The sequence below is a fragment of the Drosophila grimshawi genome, unplaced genomic scaffold, assembly GCF_018153295.1.
Source record: "Drosophila grimshawi isolate 15287-2541.00 unplaced genomic scaffold, ASM1815329v1 contig_545, whole genome shotgun sequence".
Classification (NCBI taxonomy): Eukaryota; Metazoa; Arthropoda; class Insecta; order Diptera; family Drosophilidae; genus Drosophila; species Drosophila grimshawi.
Window position 1 is genome coordinate 389,564 of NW_025063357.1, and position 18,541 is coordinate 408,104.

The 18,541-nt window shown below is 36.6% G+C and overlaps 2 protein-coding genes across 3 annotated transcripts in view; one reads left to right on the plus strand and one right to left on the minus strand.

The window, feature by feature from the left end:
* LOC6569970 (neurogenic locus protein delta) overlaps positions 1-8,911 on the minus strand; it is a 52,317-nt gene extending 43,406 nt beyond the window's left edge. Inside the window, exons 1-2 of the mRNA XM_032741842.1 lie at positions 8,767-8,911; positions 5,454-5,755 (exon numbers count right to left, since the gene is read on the minus strand). Coding sequence (XP_032597733.1) covers positions 5,454-5,755; positions 8,767-8,911 — 447 coding nt within the window. The remainder of the gene's footprint in view (positions 1-5,453; positions 5,756-8,766) is intronic.
* A 7,418-nt stretch (positions 8,912-16,329) lies between these two features.
* LOC116806036 lies at positions 16,330-17,295 on the plus strand. Of its 2 annotated transcripts, none has more exons than XM_032741814.1 (2): positions 16,330-16,473; positions 16,528-17,295. In XM_032741814.1, exons 1-2 carry the CDS (start codon positions 16,356-16,358, stop codon positions 16,587-16,589), a joined length of 180 nt encoding a protein of 59 aa, XP_032597705.1. In that variant the 5' UTR covers positions 16,330-16,355; the 3' UTR covers positions 16,590-17,295. The 2 variants fall into 2 exon arrangements, with proteins under 2 accessions (XP_032597705.1, XP_032597706.1); XM_032741815.1 differs by having other exon boundaries at positions 16,330-16,469.
* The last annotated feature ends 1,246 nt before the right edge of the window (positions 17,296-18,541 follow it).

Here is an 18,541-nt window from a genome sequence, read left to right on the forward strand (position 1 = left end):
TCTCTAATGGCGGCCAATCGCATCCCATAAATGTGTATTTAATAGTGTCAAAACAGGACATAGAAAATGTGCTGGGGAGAATCAGGACGGAGACAGGGACTCGCTTTCATATTGCATCGCCACTGTGACATTTATTGAATCTTGCTTGAGCGATCAAAGGTTGACGCTATCTTATGGACACAGTACAATATGAAATTCCAAAGCATGCTTCAGTGCGCATTGACAATGAAATTTGTAGCAGAAGAAGATTCTTGCGTAAGGAAACGTTTTGAGCTGAGGTTACATAAATAACTACTAAAACTAAACGAATTGAATTGTGTTTTCTAAATATGAAATATTCAGATTCTAAATAGAAATGTTTGAAACCTCATCTTGCTGAAGGCCTTAGATGCATTGTCAGCTTCTACTTGAAATTTCATGTTAATTCCATAAAAATAAATAAAGCGGGCTACTAAATGCTTCAAAATATGATTAATAGTTTTTTTTTATTAACATTTCTTAGCTGATTAGCTAGTTTATACTTGACACTTCGGGTTAATTCTTTATAAATAAATAAATCCAGATTTTAAAATTTTATTTATAGTCCACTGATAAGTTCTGTACTAAATTTAAGAAAACAGACCTTAATAAAATTTAATTATGTTTTTGATATATATATATATATTTTTTTTTTTTAGATTATTTTTGTTGCTATTGGTGAACTTATTTTTTTGCATCCTTTTATTTTTATTTCAAGACTAAAACACATTTTATTTTCAAAATATCTTAAATTATTTGTGAAGAACATACATATCAGATATGTATTTGGCAATATATGTAAATTATTAATTATAATGGAAGACTTGAAAATATTATTTTTAAGAGCATTTTGATTATATACATTTTATAAAAAACTATGGAAAATTCTCAATTGTTCTGCGAATTCTGTGCGTTTATTTTATATTTTTCTGATTCTTAGTAATTTTTATCCGTTTTTCTCTGATACTCTTCAGTTGCTGGATTAGTTGTAAGATCCGCAACTTAAGATAGGAGTGATTAGGCAGATACAAATTTGTAAAAATCTATAGCTTACGTTTTCCTCAGATGTAGAACGAAAAAATCGTTTCAATACAAATTGCAAGTAGCTTAAATGTAACCAAAATTTACATCGAAACACCCACGATGTTGACCTAAGAGCAAAACTTCTCTTAAGCTGGCTCAAATATCGGTGCAAATAGATACGAGCGCAGGTCAGTTGGGTTAACAAAGCACGTGTCATTGTTAGGGTCAGATGCCTGGACAGGTGATGCGTAAGAAGTAATAAATAGATGGCATTGTTTGGCCAGGCAAGCGGAAACAGAAACACACCTCGACTCAGAAACACCCACAGTGCGTGCGCATATGCAAATATTTCCAAATGCAAGGCAGCTGCAAATGCGGAACAAAAGCCGCAGAGCAAGCAACAGGCAGCAGGCTGCGGGCAATAGGCGGCAGGCCACAGGATCAAACAGGGTCGGTCGAGGCCAGTGCAAACTAGCAAAGTAAACATAAAACCATGGCAGAACGCACTGAACCTGCTCGCCAAGGATGAGTTTTCTGGGACAATATGTCTTGCACCTTGGCTAAAGTTCTCGGTTCGTCTCCCAGCTCTTAAACTATTTGGTTTATGGTGAAGTGGACAGAACAGATGTGTTTGGACTCGGAACAATGCCACAGCATAGACCATTGCATAACAATCAGTCCAAGTATCTTTGAAAATCACGCATGAATGTGAATTGCTGCTAGACGATTTATGGCACTTTTATAGCAACCAATGGTTATATAATAAAGAACGAGAGATCTCAATAGATTCTAAGAAGCTGAACCATATGCTAAGGATAAAGGATTCAACCGAGACACGTAAAACTCTTTAAGTTCAAAGAATACAATGAACAATGGGTTACAATGCAGATGCACAGTTCTAAAAACAATATCATCTGAAATCTACCAATTTGATTGGACAAACATATCGCGGCCTATATCTATTGACATATCCATATTGAAAACTAACACAAAACGTGAATACCTGAAACTGAAAACGACTTTCAACATTTTGCACCGCAATCGCTGCTAATCAAAAGGCAGATTTAAAATCAAAAAGGATTTCACACACAAAGGACCCAGTCGGCAATGGCCCAAAGATATTTCTGGATCACGTTTGAACAAATACTGAAATAGTCAGGCACAAACTGCAATCTATCAGCAATTGTTACCACTATTGTCACAATTGGCAAAAGGTGTGTCAAAGGGTTACAACTCAATGAATACTCGACTGTGACACTGCAAGCTGTTGTCAAAATTGTATAAATTTGTACAGAATTGCATACAATTGCCAAAGGGTAATTCATGATTTTCCCTATCTAATTTGCTACGCTTTGAATGGATCAATTGAGTTATTGAGAGCCTGCATTTGTTTTGTGCAAATATTTTGGGGCTAGTTGGCAAATACAGCTGCTAGGGGAAGAATTACTTAATAGCTGCACAATATGAATATCATGTATTATTAAAGCGGGTTAAGAACCAGCGCCGAACATCTGTCTCTATATAGATCACTCTTGATTAATATCAAAATCTAAAAATAATCATTAACCAAACCATTATTTAAATAAAATAAAGTTGAATTCGAGTTTTTTGACATTTGTCATTTATTTTAATCCCGATTTATAGTTATACATTATTATTACATATTTTCAGACAATCATCAGTTTTAACAATAACGATCAAATTGTTGCAGTGAGGCGTAACCGACTGTGCAATATCTGATTCTAGTGTAATCGATCCCTGAATAATTATTAATGTGCCTTTAGAATTTGCTCTCTCTAGCTCTAAAACTACTACAGGTACGCTCTCTTCCGATTTTTGTGGTCAGGATGGGCGTAGTCATGAAATTTTCTTACTAATTTTTACTTAGTAAACTAATTTTGAGAGAGAAATAATCCTTGAAGAACATCTTCAGCGATTCGTCAACAAAATTTGGTAACTCTAACTTCAAAATTGTAATAATTATGCGGAATTAGGCATCTTATCAATTTCCTAGTACTGCGGTGTCGAAAAATGCTGCTTTCATATGGTTGGACAGACTGCGTGATGGACATTGCATGTAACCAATATTCACTCAAACCTTTGATATCAGAGAATAAATATACTCATAGTTAAAAAAGTGTTTACAAATACTGCTCATGTTGGTTAGTATGACAAAAAATAAGTCCACTTTAATATTGTATTTTCAATACTTATGGTTTGGTTAATATTAAATTCAAATCAAATCTAATCGCACCTTGATAAATATCATATTATTATTATAGTAGAGTATATATAATTGATTGTACTTATTTATTTCAAACCTGGACATTACTTTCGTTGCATTTAAATTGCTTATATTTCTGAAGATAAATTATCATAAGCCATAATATATTGTTGAAGATTGGTAATATATGTATACTTCAATATTTATTTATTTTTTATAATAATGATAAAAATGGAGATGACCAGCATGTGCCTCAATTCCTGAGCTGCATAATAAGCGAAGACCTTGCTTCAGTGCTTAAAAAACTATTGAATCATCGATGCGAAGTCAGACATGGTAAGAACTAGACAACGATCAGATTGAAAGGCAATTGCCAGACAAGACAGGCACCCGCACTATGTCTATGTTCTAAACGTGATGATGATGTTGATGATCATTCCTAGGTTCCTGTGAGGCAGAAACAATAGTCAGAAGATTTAGTAGAAAAAGTTGAAAGCATTGTGCGCCAGTTACTGGAATATCAATCTACGATGTGCGTTTCTGTGTATGGAGAACAATGCTCTACAATTTCAGTGCGACGCACTAAAAAACACAACTAAGCATAAAAAGCAGCAGGATCAGAAGTAGGAGAAGGAGACGGAGACGGTGAGGGAGAAGGACCAAGTGAACTGATCATGCGTGGTGTTATTTTTGCTTGCAGCCTGCTGAGGAAACATCTGCCCCGCTCAATTTTTCGTTCGCTTCTTCTTTATTTTTTTGCTGCTGTCCTTTCTTGGCATTGTTGCTGTTGTTGTTGTTGCTGCTGTTGTTGTACGCATGCGCACGCAGGACATTTGGAACAGGATACTTACAAACAAAAAACAAGTAAAGCGAAGAGCTACGTAAAAAATAAGTATAAGCAGCATGCGAAGACGCTGCTAGGTAGTACATGTCTCCGTATCCCTGTCCGTCTCTATGTCCCAACAGCGTAGGCTTGACTACTCCACTATCTGCCGGCTGCGATGACTATACATGTATAATACATGTACAGTACAGTAAGGTCCGGATTGTGCCTAGGAACAATGTCAAGGTCAAGCGCGTGCCGCCTGCAGACGATTTTTTAATAGAGAAAATCTCGAATTTTAAACGCAGGATATGCGTATCCTGCTTTAGTTGAAGACAGGCATGTGCTGTCACCAGCAGCTGTTACTAGCGCTGATCCTGTCAGTTAATTTTTGGAGCGTGCGTGTCCGCATTATGGCACTTTCTACTTACCCAAAGACGAGTCAAAAAAATTATGTTATATTTTTTTAATAGAAACGAACAGGCAGCAATTTTTTGGACCTATATCCTGCCGATTGGCGAGACCATCAGCTGCTGCTGCTGCTCTTCGCATTAGCATATGCGACTTCAAAGTTTTTAGATGCCATCGTTAAATAATGTCATGTAGAGCACCCACATAATGTCGCATTGACAGCTGCAAGAATTTTATAGTATTATATTATTATTTGAGCAAGGATTCCGCTCTAAGCCTTTCTTTTCATTAAAGAGAAGCGTCCTGTGACAATTGGCCTCGTCTAGCAGCGCCTGCAAATTTACCCAAACATGCTCCACAATAGCGATTATCCTTGCATACCACTCGTCATATCAATCCTTCCATTGTTGTGTCAACTTTGTTCTTCTGTTTGCCTAAGCCTTTGACAATTGCCAATGTTTGAATATTAAGACTGATGCAGGGCACAAATTGAATGCGTAATATCCTTATAACAATAGGGAACACTCAATTCAGAATGGTCAAATATTAAAATGGATATGAATGATGTGAAGTAAATTTTCACATCTTAAGCGAAAATTATGTTTACCTAATTTTTAATATATTTAAGTTGTTGCCTAACTCTCAAAAGCTCATAAAATATAAGACTAACTCCAACGAATATTAAAGTGTGTAGATATCGAGGATTATTATATATATATTATTTTTATGTATATAATATATGTTGAATTTATCACGCACTACAACCATCATAAATAATTTCGACATAAAATGCGATGGTCCAGTACATTATTTTTCTACTTTTATTATCATTTTTTGTGTGCTATTTTTCCATAATTTTTTTTTGAAAATAAACCATTGTAAAATTTTGAATTCAGGCATTTTCCAATGAAGGCATTTGTCTAACAGCAAGACATTCAGTTTTTAGTGGAATACTTGCTTATAGCCGTAACGATCATAGGGGCCGTCTGGCAATATGGCTGGCGGGCTAACTGGCTGGCTGACTGGCTTCGTCCTTGGACGCGGCGACGTAGCCCTAATCTCTAATCGAGCGTCACGCTGGCAAAGGCAGAGTCCTCGACTTGACGGAACGCTGGTGCCAGACTCATTTGCGACGCTTAAGCCGGTGATAAGCATCGGCAGGTTGAAGCTGTCAGCTTGCAGGTAGTTGTAGTTGTAGGACGCGCCATTGTCCTGCACAATTTGAGTCCTGGCCAGTTGGCAGCCGGTGCTCGTTCCTTGAAAATGTTGCAGTGTCCATTGTAGAATTTATATCATAATTTCAAAGCATTGTACCTTTTGCTACTGCTACTTCTTGTTAACGCTTGTCCTTGCCACACTGCAGCTTTATCCTGTTGCACGGCTTATCTTGATTTTAGCTGCAGCCCCGATCGATTTTGTTGCTTGTTCTGTTCATGTTTCTTATGCAGCAAAAAATTAAGCCGTTTATATACACACTTAAAGCGATTGATTTGTAGTACAAGCTGTTGCCTAGAAGGCAACTTTTTTGTTAGCAATCTGAATTATTTTTCCAATTATTATGTTTATCATTTATATTATAAATTCTATAGTACATGAATCGATTCCCTTCATCGACGTAAGTCTCTACGTACATTACCTTAAATACCAAGCATTTGTTATTTTCATAATGTTATAATTCTTATGATTATAATTTATATTATAAATTAAATGCTATATGAACAGATTCCCTTCAAAGAAATTAATGTCAATCTATGTAAGTCCTTTCGTTCATTCCTTTACAATCGCCCTTTATATATTTTTTTAAATTTTTTTTTATACATATACATACATTTTTCTTAAGAATCTGTTTATGAAGTTGACATGCAATTAAAGTCTGAATTGTTCAAGAACATCTCAAACAGATCATCAGCATCACCTTTCACCCCTGAGCAAACGAAAAGAACAACAACTTCCGGTCATGCAAATTTGCCGAAACATAAAACCTGTTCAACCTCTGAACCCTTGTCGGCATGACAGGCTGTAACTTATATTTTGGATATTTCTCATTAACCACCCGCCTTGCTGTAATTTGACGAAATCTGTGATCCTTGGCGATTAGTTACAAAAGACATAAAAACTTCCGGCCTGCGAAAAATTCGCGCAGAGGAAGCAACCGAAAAGGTGCGTAGCTGTTGCTCTGGAAACTTGTGTGATCCTGTGCCTGTGTCTGTACCTGTCTCAACGACAGATGCGCAAAATCTCTGGAAGAGAGAAAACAACAACAAGGATGCGGAAACAGCAGTCGCGGCTGCAGAATCAAAACAAAACGGGCAATGAGAATGAGAGAAACAAACGGCGAACAAAGCGGAAATAATAGCAGTCCGAGTCCCAGTCCCAGTCCCATTTTCGGTACCAGATCTCAGATCCGCAATCTTCGAACCCAATTTCAGTTTACAGACTGTGCAACAGTTGTCCCTGAAGACAACAAACTCCTAAAAATCACAACTGTTCGCAGCTCGTTTTGAATTTATTTCCATTCTGACTGCCTCTGTTTTGCTTTAGCCCCTGTGTAACATGGTGTGCTCAATGCGTTTTCAACGCGTCTCGCCATGTGTGATGATCATTAAAAATGCAAGCAGCCGTGGATGCTGCGGTTTGATAATGTCAAACATGTGTCTATCCTGTGGTTACGCAACCGTAACTGGAGAGGCTGTTGTCGCTTCTCTTGAGTATACACTGAATATGCTAATCACAGCGTTCAGTTAAGATTCTAAGGAAGCACAATCAGTTAACTGTTTATATGTAAATAACGGTTCTCTTGTGACCTGCATAATTGTTATAGCTTTACAGTGGGAATAAAGGATGCTAATACGTGTTGATAATAATTTTAGAAAGAAATTCAGAAAATATATGGGGCTTAAAAATGGGAGAGTGTAAGATAAATATTATTTGATTATTCAATAATTAATTAATAGTTATTGATATTAAATCTATACAGAAATTCAGAAGATATATTATTTTACGGATCGAATCCTTAACATCAAAGGTATTTCAAGTGCGTGCTTACGACTCATTTTTTTCATTTAATTGAAATTTATTAATAGCCTTTGAGGGGTTCAATGAATATTTCATTGATATAAATTATATGAATATTTAATATAATAAAATATTCGGTTCATGTTAACAGTGTCACTAATTGGACCTTGATTTGCTGTGGCATTAAACAATTGTTTTTAATCGTATGTTATTTATTACCTATATGCTTATCATTACATTTATTTATTTGCTTTATCTGTAATTAAGTCAATGATTGATTTTTTTGTTTGACAAATTAACAGTGTAGACTTTTCATAAGTGACACGCTCAATATACCAAAAATATATTGTAAAAAAAAAAAATAGTTGTAACAAGTCTACAAAGTCTGCAAACTTGTGAATAAAGTATTTCACAATTTGATTTTATTCAAAGTCAACTCACAGCTGTATCATTCGGGATTGTTGAATCTACAAAAATGGAGCAGTGTTTGTAGGTATTAAAATGCTATATGCGAATCGATTGCGCTAAAAATGCAGACTGAATGCTGAATGATCAAAATTAAGAGGGGGCAAAAATGTATATATAACAGACAGGTTGTGAATAAAATGATTAAATTATGGTGCCATAATTTCTGGCAAATTATAAAACAAAAGAGTTGGCACAATGGTGACCAATTGGGTATAGGCGATGTGGGAGCTGCGAACTGGGAATGTCTCGACGGGATTTGACGGGCGTGATGATTGCATTTTAATGGACAAATTAAAAATCAATGTCTTCTGAGTTGCACGTACTTTGTACTTAAATTAACCGAACGAAATTGTATACTCTGAAGAACCCACAAAAAAAAAAAGAAAAAGAAAAAGCATTCAACTGTCGATCGAACACCGATCGTGAGAATGGAAATGGCGACAATGTCGACGGGCGGCTGCCTGAACCCCATAAATCTTCATAAGCATGTCACGTTTCGAGTGCAACAGCTACTCGTAAATATCTGAATCTGAAGCCGTAGTTGAAGCCTCAAGGTATGCCGCTGACGATGACGAAGCTCCCAAAAAAAGTTGCTGCTCCCTGCGGATTAACAATTATTTTGACATAAAATAGCCGCACGCCCCAGCTGGAGCCAGAGACGAAGACGTAGACGATAGTCGGGAGTCCGCCCCATGTCTCCTGCTTTCGGTTCCATCCATCGCCTCTGACGTCCAACGGCACCACACAAGAGATTTCGTGAGTGTGCCACGGCGGTGACACATACGTGCCGCGGTTTTCGGCAATGTTGATATCTTCTGGGCTACTGTTGTCCACCACAGCAATTGGGCATCATTTGTAGGCGCGACACGTGCCGCCAAGAAGCGGTGGAGTCGCATAGCTTTAGTGGTCTCCTCAAATTGCCTTTGCATTTGGTAAACGTTCAATGAAATTTGGTCGTAAAACTTGTTGCTTATCTTAAATTCGTTTTTCGGCAATTTGCATTTCGGAAATGTTACTGGAGTTCAACAACTTGGCTGGGATGTTGGGTTAAGTGAAACGATACGTTTTTTATCACAGAATGATTTCGAAAGCATGCAGCAAATCTGAAAGAACATACAATACAAAGTAATTTCGGGCCTCTTAACTTTAACCATATTAATAATATACTATACACATTATAGAAAATAAAATTCAGATCATTATTTCTAAAATATGAAAATAACTGGGTCATTTATATATATGTTTATTTTATCTCTATCTCGTATATACATACATTGTAATCAAATTACCATAAATGTTGTGTATCATTTGGGATTAGTTCGAAACGAATATTACTTTTTGTATTTTAATTGCTCTCTAAATAGCTTAAATATTTATTGTACACATTTTTAATACTACCAAATTTACTTTAATTAATTAATTTATTTAATATACACTAAAAATCGCGTTAAATTAAAATAAGGTTTAAAACAAATGGAAAAAAATTTTAAATGAAAAAAGAAACATAAAACGAAATAAAATTAAGCAAATAATAATTCAGGGGGTTAAACAAAATTAATTGAAAAGATTGGTTAAACCAAGAAAATCCAAACTTAGACCAACACTTAATATCAAAATATTTCATTAATGTTTCACCTGTTCAATTAGTCAGCTTGACATATTCCAGCAACTAATTAATTGACACATAAAGTACTCATTGCGTAAGTTCTTAAAAATGTATAAATATATTTACAAAAATAAATATATTCTACGAGTTTAATGCGAATGCTTTTAAATTGATTGAAAATCAATTATTTGCGTCGAGAGCCAATTAAAAATGTCAACATTATTCGATACCTTATCCAAATGTGTGCTTAACTTTTTTGTGGAGCTAACTTTTCCCAGGCCTTACGGCGAAATGGAAAACTTGCCTGTGACACTGACACTGACAGCCACATCAGTGTGGCCAACGATGGCCAGCCAGCAAATGGTCAACAAAGTAGACCAGACAGGCAATTGGAAAAACAAACATGCCGACAGAGGCAATAGGCCGCTAGATTGACATCTTCATCATAAATAAAAGTGAAAAACTTGTTGGATACTCAAGAAAAGCCGGACGAACGAAAACGAATCCAAGTCAAAGCAAACCAAACGTAACGAAAAATGCTGCCACAGTTTTCTACGATTTGTATCTGTATCTCTAACTATCTGTCTGTATATCAGCATTGCTGTGTGGCAATGTGGCAAGTGAATGTCAATCGAAATGGCAAACAAATAAACTAACTAACAGCCAGGCAAATAATCATAATAATAACAATGCCATTACCCACTATTTGTTGACCAGTTACAAGCCGGCTAATGAAGACATGTTACCATGTGCCACAACATACCGAATGAGGTAGGAAGGCCCCATTTGGTCGTTGTCATAATTACACTTAAATATCGCATACGAGCGCTAATGGAGCGACCAAACATTGAGAGAGAGATGGACGGTGGTGGTGACGGTGACGGTGGCGGGATTTCAGATGCTGGGGCAGTTGCAGTTGAATTTGCTCCCGTAACGCCAAAGTGACTCATGCTGAATTTATCGGTCTATGTTGGATACGCCCTCTCGTAGCTAGGTGTAAACAAATTCATTTCACTCAATAATTTTCTCAACGACCTGTAACTGGTTTGCCCAGCACGTAGTAATGCCTTCAGCTCCAACTCCAACTCCGACTCCGACTCTGACTTGGTTACGCCGACTATCACAGCTACATGACTCTTAAATCTTCTTGCAGAGGCGGCAACATTATTTGCATGCTGATTAGCCTTCAACGCAGACAGGTTGGTACACATTTTGCACCTCACTTTCCATCTCCCAGACATAGCTCCATCTCTTTTTGCCCCTCTATATCTCAGTCCAACTCTAGTTTATCTATTAGCAGCCGCCTTGCACTTGTCCGTCTCGACGCTGGTCCAATTTTCAACACTTTTGACGTGCTGTTAATTGATTTAGAGTGCAGTTTGCGTCCACATTTGCCCATTGAGTCTCAGTGCCTCTGTCCGGTGCGGACGTGGACGTGAACGTTTCTGACATCGTCTATGATTATATAGCGCCACTCGTTTGTTATGGCCAACTTTAGTTGCCACTGTAATGACTGCTGTTGGTAATTGTTGCCTCCTCAATGCCGGCTTGGCGGTGTACGTGCCACCAGTGGGAAAAATGTTTGGCTAACTGCCCAATCGTGCTGAAATGACAACTTTATTAGCTTTCGAACAGATGTGGGCGCACCCCCTAATGTACTAACTATTCATATATATGTATAACTAAATTGTGTGGGTGTCTATTTGGCAAGAGATTTTTTTGACAACTGTACTCAACAAGCCTTGAAATTTCTACAGTTCACAGCTGCTCTGCGCAAAGCAAAGATCATTCGAAATGCATATGGACCAAATGTTGTTTACCAACTTTTTTCCGCTCGAAACAGGGTCAGTGGAACACCTTGCGAGGGCATCAAATTCTCAGTGTTCGCTGCTTGCTGCTCTGAATCAAAACACCAGAATCAGAGACATGTGCACAGCAAGCAACAGATTGCCAAACAGAAAGGGTCCTCAGAGGGTATATACATGTATGTGTGTATTTATATGTGCAGCAAAGCCAAAGGGAGTGCAACAAATGAAACGAATGCTTGAAACATTTGGCAGTTGGTGGTGGTCACAGCAGGTACTTTTCAAGGATAATACAGATGCAGTCACAGTCACAGAGAAAGAAAGAGAGAGAGAGAGAGAGAGGGAGAGCCGTTTGCATCCTGTGCGCAACAGGCTGCAGCCGCTAGTCCAAATGGATTTCTTCTTTTTTTTACCATGCCAAAAAGATTTACTTTTGCTCTTTTTCTCTTTTTTGTTGTTGCTGTGCCACGGCAGCTGCTGCATCGATGTTGATCAGTAAAATGGCAGCAATCACAGCAGACGCTACTTTGTTAGAAACAATACCACAGGCGAAACTGTTGCTTCGCTTGAAAAATTTAAATTTCTAGGCACAACTAGGAGAAACTCTTCAAGTTGGGTGTGTTTGCTTTTGCTATGTCGGTCGCCCAGACAAATTTATAAGTATGCCTGACCGCCACCGCCCTAATGCATGCCAATATTCTTCTTTTAATGCCCATTTGCTATTTATTTATTTTTGCCATTAACATATTTATTATGCATGAGTGTTGCCTGCTAGGCGTTTTAAAAGCGTTCAGATACATTTATTAATTCCATTGAATTAACGGCCATCTACATTCTTGATGTTCAAGTCGTGCTTCGATTGCCTACATTTCTACTATGTGCTATAGACTTGACTCACTAACTTACGTCAAGCAGTTGACGTTACCCTCATGGAATTTTGTTTACAATTTAGGAGTAAATATAAATTTAGAAGTATTATAATTGCTCAATCAATATATTAATAAATTTTGTAAATGTGATGACATCACATAAATTAGTAAGCAAGTAATTTCAAGAGAACGAAATACAAAATAAAATCAAATCATACTTATAGTGGATAATGGATTGGATTTGGTATAATTTTAGGTGTATTTAGCGTCAATTTTAAGAGTGTGAAAAGCATAATATAAAATTCTTCCCACTAAATTCATAGTTTGCAATTATTATGTATTCTTTTTCTATTCTTTTTTATATTCAAATGTACAACGCATTGAAGGAGATATCTCCAAACCCATTAAAAATATTAATTCTTGATCAGGATCTCTAGCCGTGTCCGTATGGCTATGTCCTTCTCTCTGTTTGTTCGAGTTTGATAGTCTTATCTTTATTCCGAAAATTACTGGATTGGACCACAAAATCATATAGCTGCCATAGGAATAAACAGTCAAAAGATTAACATTAAGTGACATGCTTATGCTTATGTATGCCTACATTTCTGTTGATCAAGAGCGGTTATCTTAGGCACGTCTAAGATTATATCCTTTCAGACTGACATCTAAAGTTTTGCATTGGTAAAATTGGAGTGCTACGTCGATAATTGCAAATCGATAAAGCCACATTTCGCCCGCACTTACCAAATTTGGTTCGTAGGTTGTTGGCGATGTCAAATTCAATAACTCTTGTAACTTGGAAGCAAACTCTTCCATCAATTTTTTCAGCCACACCCACTCCCGCCTCCAAAATTCACAAAGCCTATATCTACCGCAATTTGAAAGGCAAACTTGGACAGTATTTCTTGGTTACACCTACCCTGTTCTTTGCTTTCTGTTATCAGCTGGTGTTACTTATGGTATGAAACTATTTTGCAGTCGGTTATTCCCGACTTCAACGTTCTCTATTGTTTTTTTTTTTTATATTTGTGTAAATCGAAAATTTTGATTTGCTATATTTTTTACAAGCTAAATTGTAAAATATTGATAAATAGTAAAATTGGTTTACACAAACTCAATAATTATTCAATATCTGAACAAAATGTAAAGAAATTAAGCTACGGTTTACAAGTCATATAAAGAATAACTTTCTTTCTTATATATATATGTATATATTGTATGGTAAAGATGTTCAGAGTGAGTTACCAACTTGAATATATAACATATGATTGCGAACAAAGCAAGAATTTATTATTTCAAATGGAGTGGTTCATATTAACTTGCTGCCCCAAATACTTATACCAATATAAAGTGTACTTTATATAGTCTAAAAAAAACCACAGTTTGATTGCTTAAAATTTATCGAGTCGAATTTTTGCGGCATGTCGCCACTACTGTTGCCACACAAGAGCTCCGAGCCTTAAAAAAAAATACAAATCTGGACAAGAAAGCGAAACATAAAGTAAACCTGATGCCAGTGCGACAGTTGTTGCAGTTGATGGACTGCGCCGGCTGCCAGGATTTTTTATTTTTATTTTTTTATTTTGGAATACGACATTTAATGCGACGCCGCGAAGCCAATCAAAAACCGGCGCAAGGGCATCAGCTTGGATACCGCAAGGCGACGAATTGGAGCCCAAATTTGGTGGATGCTCTTTAGTAAATAAATGGAACGCGTGTGGTTTTTAATTACATGCAGTCTGGCTGGCAGGCGGGGTATTGTACTTTTGTCTTAGGTGTTTTTTATTAACTAGTTTGGGTTTGACATATGGCACGCGTTGTGCATTGCGATTCTTGGGCACAGTTTGTTGACTCTGCGCCAGCTGCTGGGCGTCTGTGCAACTTAAAGTTTGCACAGCGTTGTAAACATTACGCAAACATGCCACAGAGGAGATCGACAGCGTCTTATTCTTAAACTGCAACATGACTTTTGTGTTTGATTGTCACAGCCCAAGAAATCAAATTGAAAAAAATCATTCAATGCCAGCAGGGGAAAACCACCCCAACTGCGACTACTGTGTTCTCTTTGTCCTTTGCTTGATATATTTTGTACAATTTATTTTTCGATTTGCTGCTCCTTTGTGCGCCCGTCTGATGATTTTCCATGGCTGTTAAATTGATGGATTGCTGTGCGACTTTTGACACCACATACAATTGCATTTCCCCCTGGACATCGTCTAAGAAGCATCGAAATCTTAGCTGCCAGTTCTTAACAAGCATGAATAATGTGACTTTCAACTGACCCAGCTCCTTTTGGCATCTCCTTCTGTCGCCTTCTTGCGTTGAATCCATATATTTGCATAGCTAAATTTAAAAAGACATTTATTTTTCGACATTTACGGTCATTTTTATGGACGCTTTTCTTCAAATTCCCTATAGCTAACGATTAAGGTACGACTGCTAAAAGTCGTTTAATTTGTATAATAAATCAGCCATGCATTGCATGCCAAATAATATAGTTACTTTTAATGCATAAATTTATTTAAAAAAAATGATTGGAACGATTACGGTAAGATACGGGTTTTAAATGTAAATGCATTTATATTTTCTAATGAGTGAATGTTTTGGCTGCCTTAAAAAATACACTTTCTTTACTATTTTTAGATTCAACTAATATATACAATCTTTCATGGTGCTTAGTCAAAATCATTTACTATGACATAATATCAATTCTCTACAATTACACATAGTTACATATTTATACGTGCTATTCTCAACTGGCGTACTTTTCATTTCTTGTATATCAGTTTATATTCATAAAATGACTTGAGCAAACAAAAAGGGGACATTTTTTTTTGACCAGCTTGACTAGCAATACACTTCATCTACTTCAAAGCATTGTATATAAGTGCTAAAATGTCTAAGTCTGCTTTCCATGTTCACAGCTATACTCGCATATACGGAGACGCATACAAACTCATAAGAGAACGGACGCAGCCACTTGAGAAATCCACCTGCAATGATGCGCATCTGCGATCTGCGGTCCCTATTCCCAGTTCTCTGTCCCCGTGACTGTTTCTGTTCTCTTTTCCATATTCCTGTTTGCTGCTCAAGTTCCAAATGTTGTGTCTGTTTTTAATGTTTATAAACCTTACGCACACTTATGTTTTAATTTCGCTGGCCCAGTGCCGGTTGGTGTTTTCGCTGCTGTTTCTACTTGAACAAACTGCAGATTACCCAAGTTAAGCCCTTAAGTGTGTTCCATATCAGGTTTATCATTATCGGCCTTGTTGTTGCATATCGTATCGAAGACGAGCATTCGCTTGACTGGCTAACCGTACGAGCGGTCGAGCGAACGGATTAAATATATCATTTTAGCCTGTCTAATGAAAGGGTTGTCCTGGCAACTCAGCCAACACCTGAAATTTGCAGTTGCCTCTGCTACACACAACCTGCTCACAACGGCAACTGTTTTTTTTTTTTTTTCTTCGGGCTACTTGAATGCTTTATGAAGAAAGTTGTTTATGGGGGTAGGAAATATAGCAGGCGTAATGATTGATATTGAGGAAGTTGTCTTGTGGTTGTATTACATTATAATAGTGGATATACACTGCCAGGAATTGAAATACCTTAACCATAAAAGTAAATAAAAATACTGATAATACAATTTGACACATAAAAATGCCAATTACACATATTTTTTTTTTTATCTGTAGCCTCATAACGAACGAGTTTTGTAATGAAATCTTTCAAATTTTTAGATCTATAAATTATAATTAAAATTTGTTAGTCTGTTTCGTAGGACTGTACAAAATTAAATATTCCAATACAGCTTAAAAAAAAAAGTTTTCTTTACTAATTAAGCAAACCCAAATTTTTTCAGTGTACTTAAGTTCATCTGGCTTATACCGCTTACGACACAATGACGATAATAAAGTCCTCATGAAATTAATGAGAAAACAGGGGAAAAATAAACAGGGTGTCTCGCAAAAATGTGATCAAGTATACTCATTTTAATATTGCCTAAATCTGTTATTCTGACTTTAAATTATAACTTATTAATATGAACTTGTCATGTAAATTTTTAGTAACTGACAAATTACGTGATTTTACAATGAGTATAAATTGGCAGACATTTCCGAAATTGTTTATAGTTTTACCTGTGCTACACTATGCGCTATCGTGTTATACGCAAACTGAATCCGAAGAACACAAACGCAGAAGGGACGTGAGTATGTTCGAATTAAAAATATATTTGCAAAGATTTAATGAAATATTATGTACAGAAATTGCCAATACGAAGGATGTAAATATTGCCCGACTAATGGCTAAATTAGCCCAGGAATAGTATGAATGATGGAGCATCCTGTATGAAAGAATCGAAAAATGTTTTTTTTTTTAATGTTTATGTTCTGTGGCAAATTATCCCTGGCTAAAGACTTATTGACGACGACAGCAACAACGAACACCAAACGAAAAGTAGCATAGCAGAAACGGAAGTAAAAGTCAAGGTGCAAAACAAAATCATTACACCTGTTCTTCGTCCACGAAGCGAGTGGCTATTGGAGTGAGTGTAGAAAGCGTAGTAATCGAACGCCACACAAGGACGATGCAGAATGGGGCAGCGGCACGAATCGCTACAACAACATTTAGCGGTCGCTGTATTTTTAGTTAAATTCGGATGCATTGCCACTGGCAAAAAGGGGTAAGAAGCGCGTGCAGTCGATGCATTTGCTTTTACGCAGCTTGGGTTAAATTTTTGGGCTTTGGTCACGCTGCACTTGTCACGCTGCTCTGTTGCATGTTGCAGGCGACACAAATGTGAGCAATTCGCTATCAAAATTAATAAAAATAAATACGCTCCGCTCTGCTCCGTTGCGCAGCCGTTAATGAGCAGACAGCCAAAAATAAATGATATGGATCTGCAACAGGTCGCAGTTGCAGCTGCAGCGAACTACAGGTACGGTTATAGTTAAGTCAAGGATTTGCACGACATTGCATTTAAATTGTTGCATTTAATATCACATTTCGAGCTCATGGAATACATTTTGTGATCATTGCATTTACATTTTATTGATATCATTAGCACTTCATATAAGTTAGTTTCCGTTGCTGCACCTGCTGGCCGTAATGGCTGAAAGGTTTCGTTAGAATTAATGGCCCCAAAGGGGTTAGTTTGAGTTTGTTTTCCTTAGTTTTGTCTGCCCTCTCGTGCTACTCTTTTAATTGCGGCTCGTCTGCATTTTTGTAATTTATTATCTATTCATCAGAAAGCATGCACGAGAGGGTTGCATTTTTGGCTTTATATTGCATGTGCATGGAAGTGAATCTATAATAAGGAAAGGTAACGGTAAACAGATGAAACATATTTCGGTCCAATAATTGGGCAACCGAAATTAAAGGTAACAAACAAAAATGCATGCATATGTATTCAAAGTATATTTTAAAAAAAATGGGTATGTAATTTTAAAACTCTTTGAAAATTCCAATTAGAAATTTAATTTTATTCAGAATATAAAAACATCTATAATAATTTTATTAAGAAAATAATGCAAACGCATATGCGTAATTCTTAATTAAATATTTTTATACCCTAAAGCAGTCGCTATGTGTGTCAAAATTAATAAATTCAGTCAAAACTAAAAAAACAACGTACTCACAGACGCTGCCATGTATGTTCAGTCGGTTTATTTCTGAAAACTTGACTCTCTAATTATGATTTAAATTAACGAAAGTCGGCAACTAACCAAACTTAACTTTTCATCAAGCATTATAATGTTTATGTGCGAAAATATTTTTTTTTTTTTGCCAAATATCCTCCCCAAAACTGTTTTTCTATTCACCATCCATGCCTGTGTATATGTAAATATAATATATATAAATATATATATATATATATACAAATATATATATATAAATATATATATACCTATAATGAGTAATAATAAGGAATATCTGAAATTATAAGCAAAGAATTAAAATTGTGCAATAATATCCACAAGTTTATGATGCAAACACTTGCAATCATGAAGTTGATAACTTTGGTAGCCGTTAACAATTCACCCTACCACAAGACAAACGACTTAAGCCACAAACTTCCGCTTGCCTCACGAATTACTGGCAAAGGGTCGCCTCAAGCATTACATATTATTTAATAATACACTTGCTGATAGCGGTATAGTGGTCCAACAACTGAAGAAGAGCACTTGTGACCAGGCAGAGAAAGAAAGAGATAGAGTGGTAGGTAGGGGGAGGGGAGACTGCAGCAGGGAGACTGACTAGCGCACCTTGCGCTGTTTA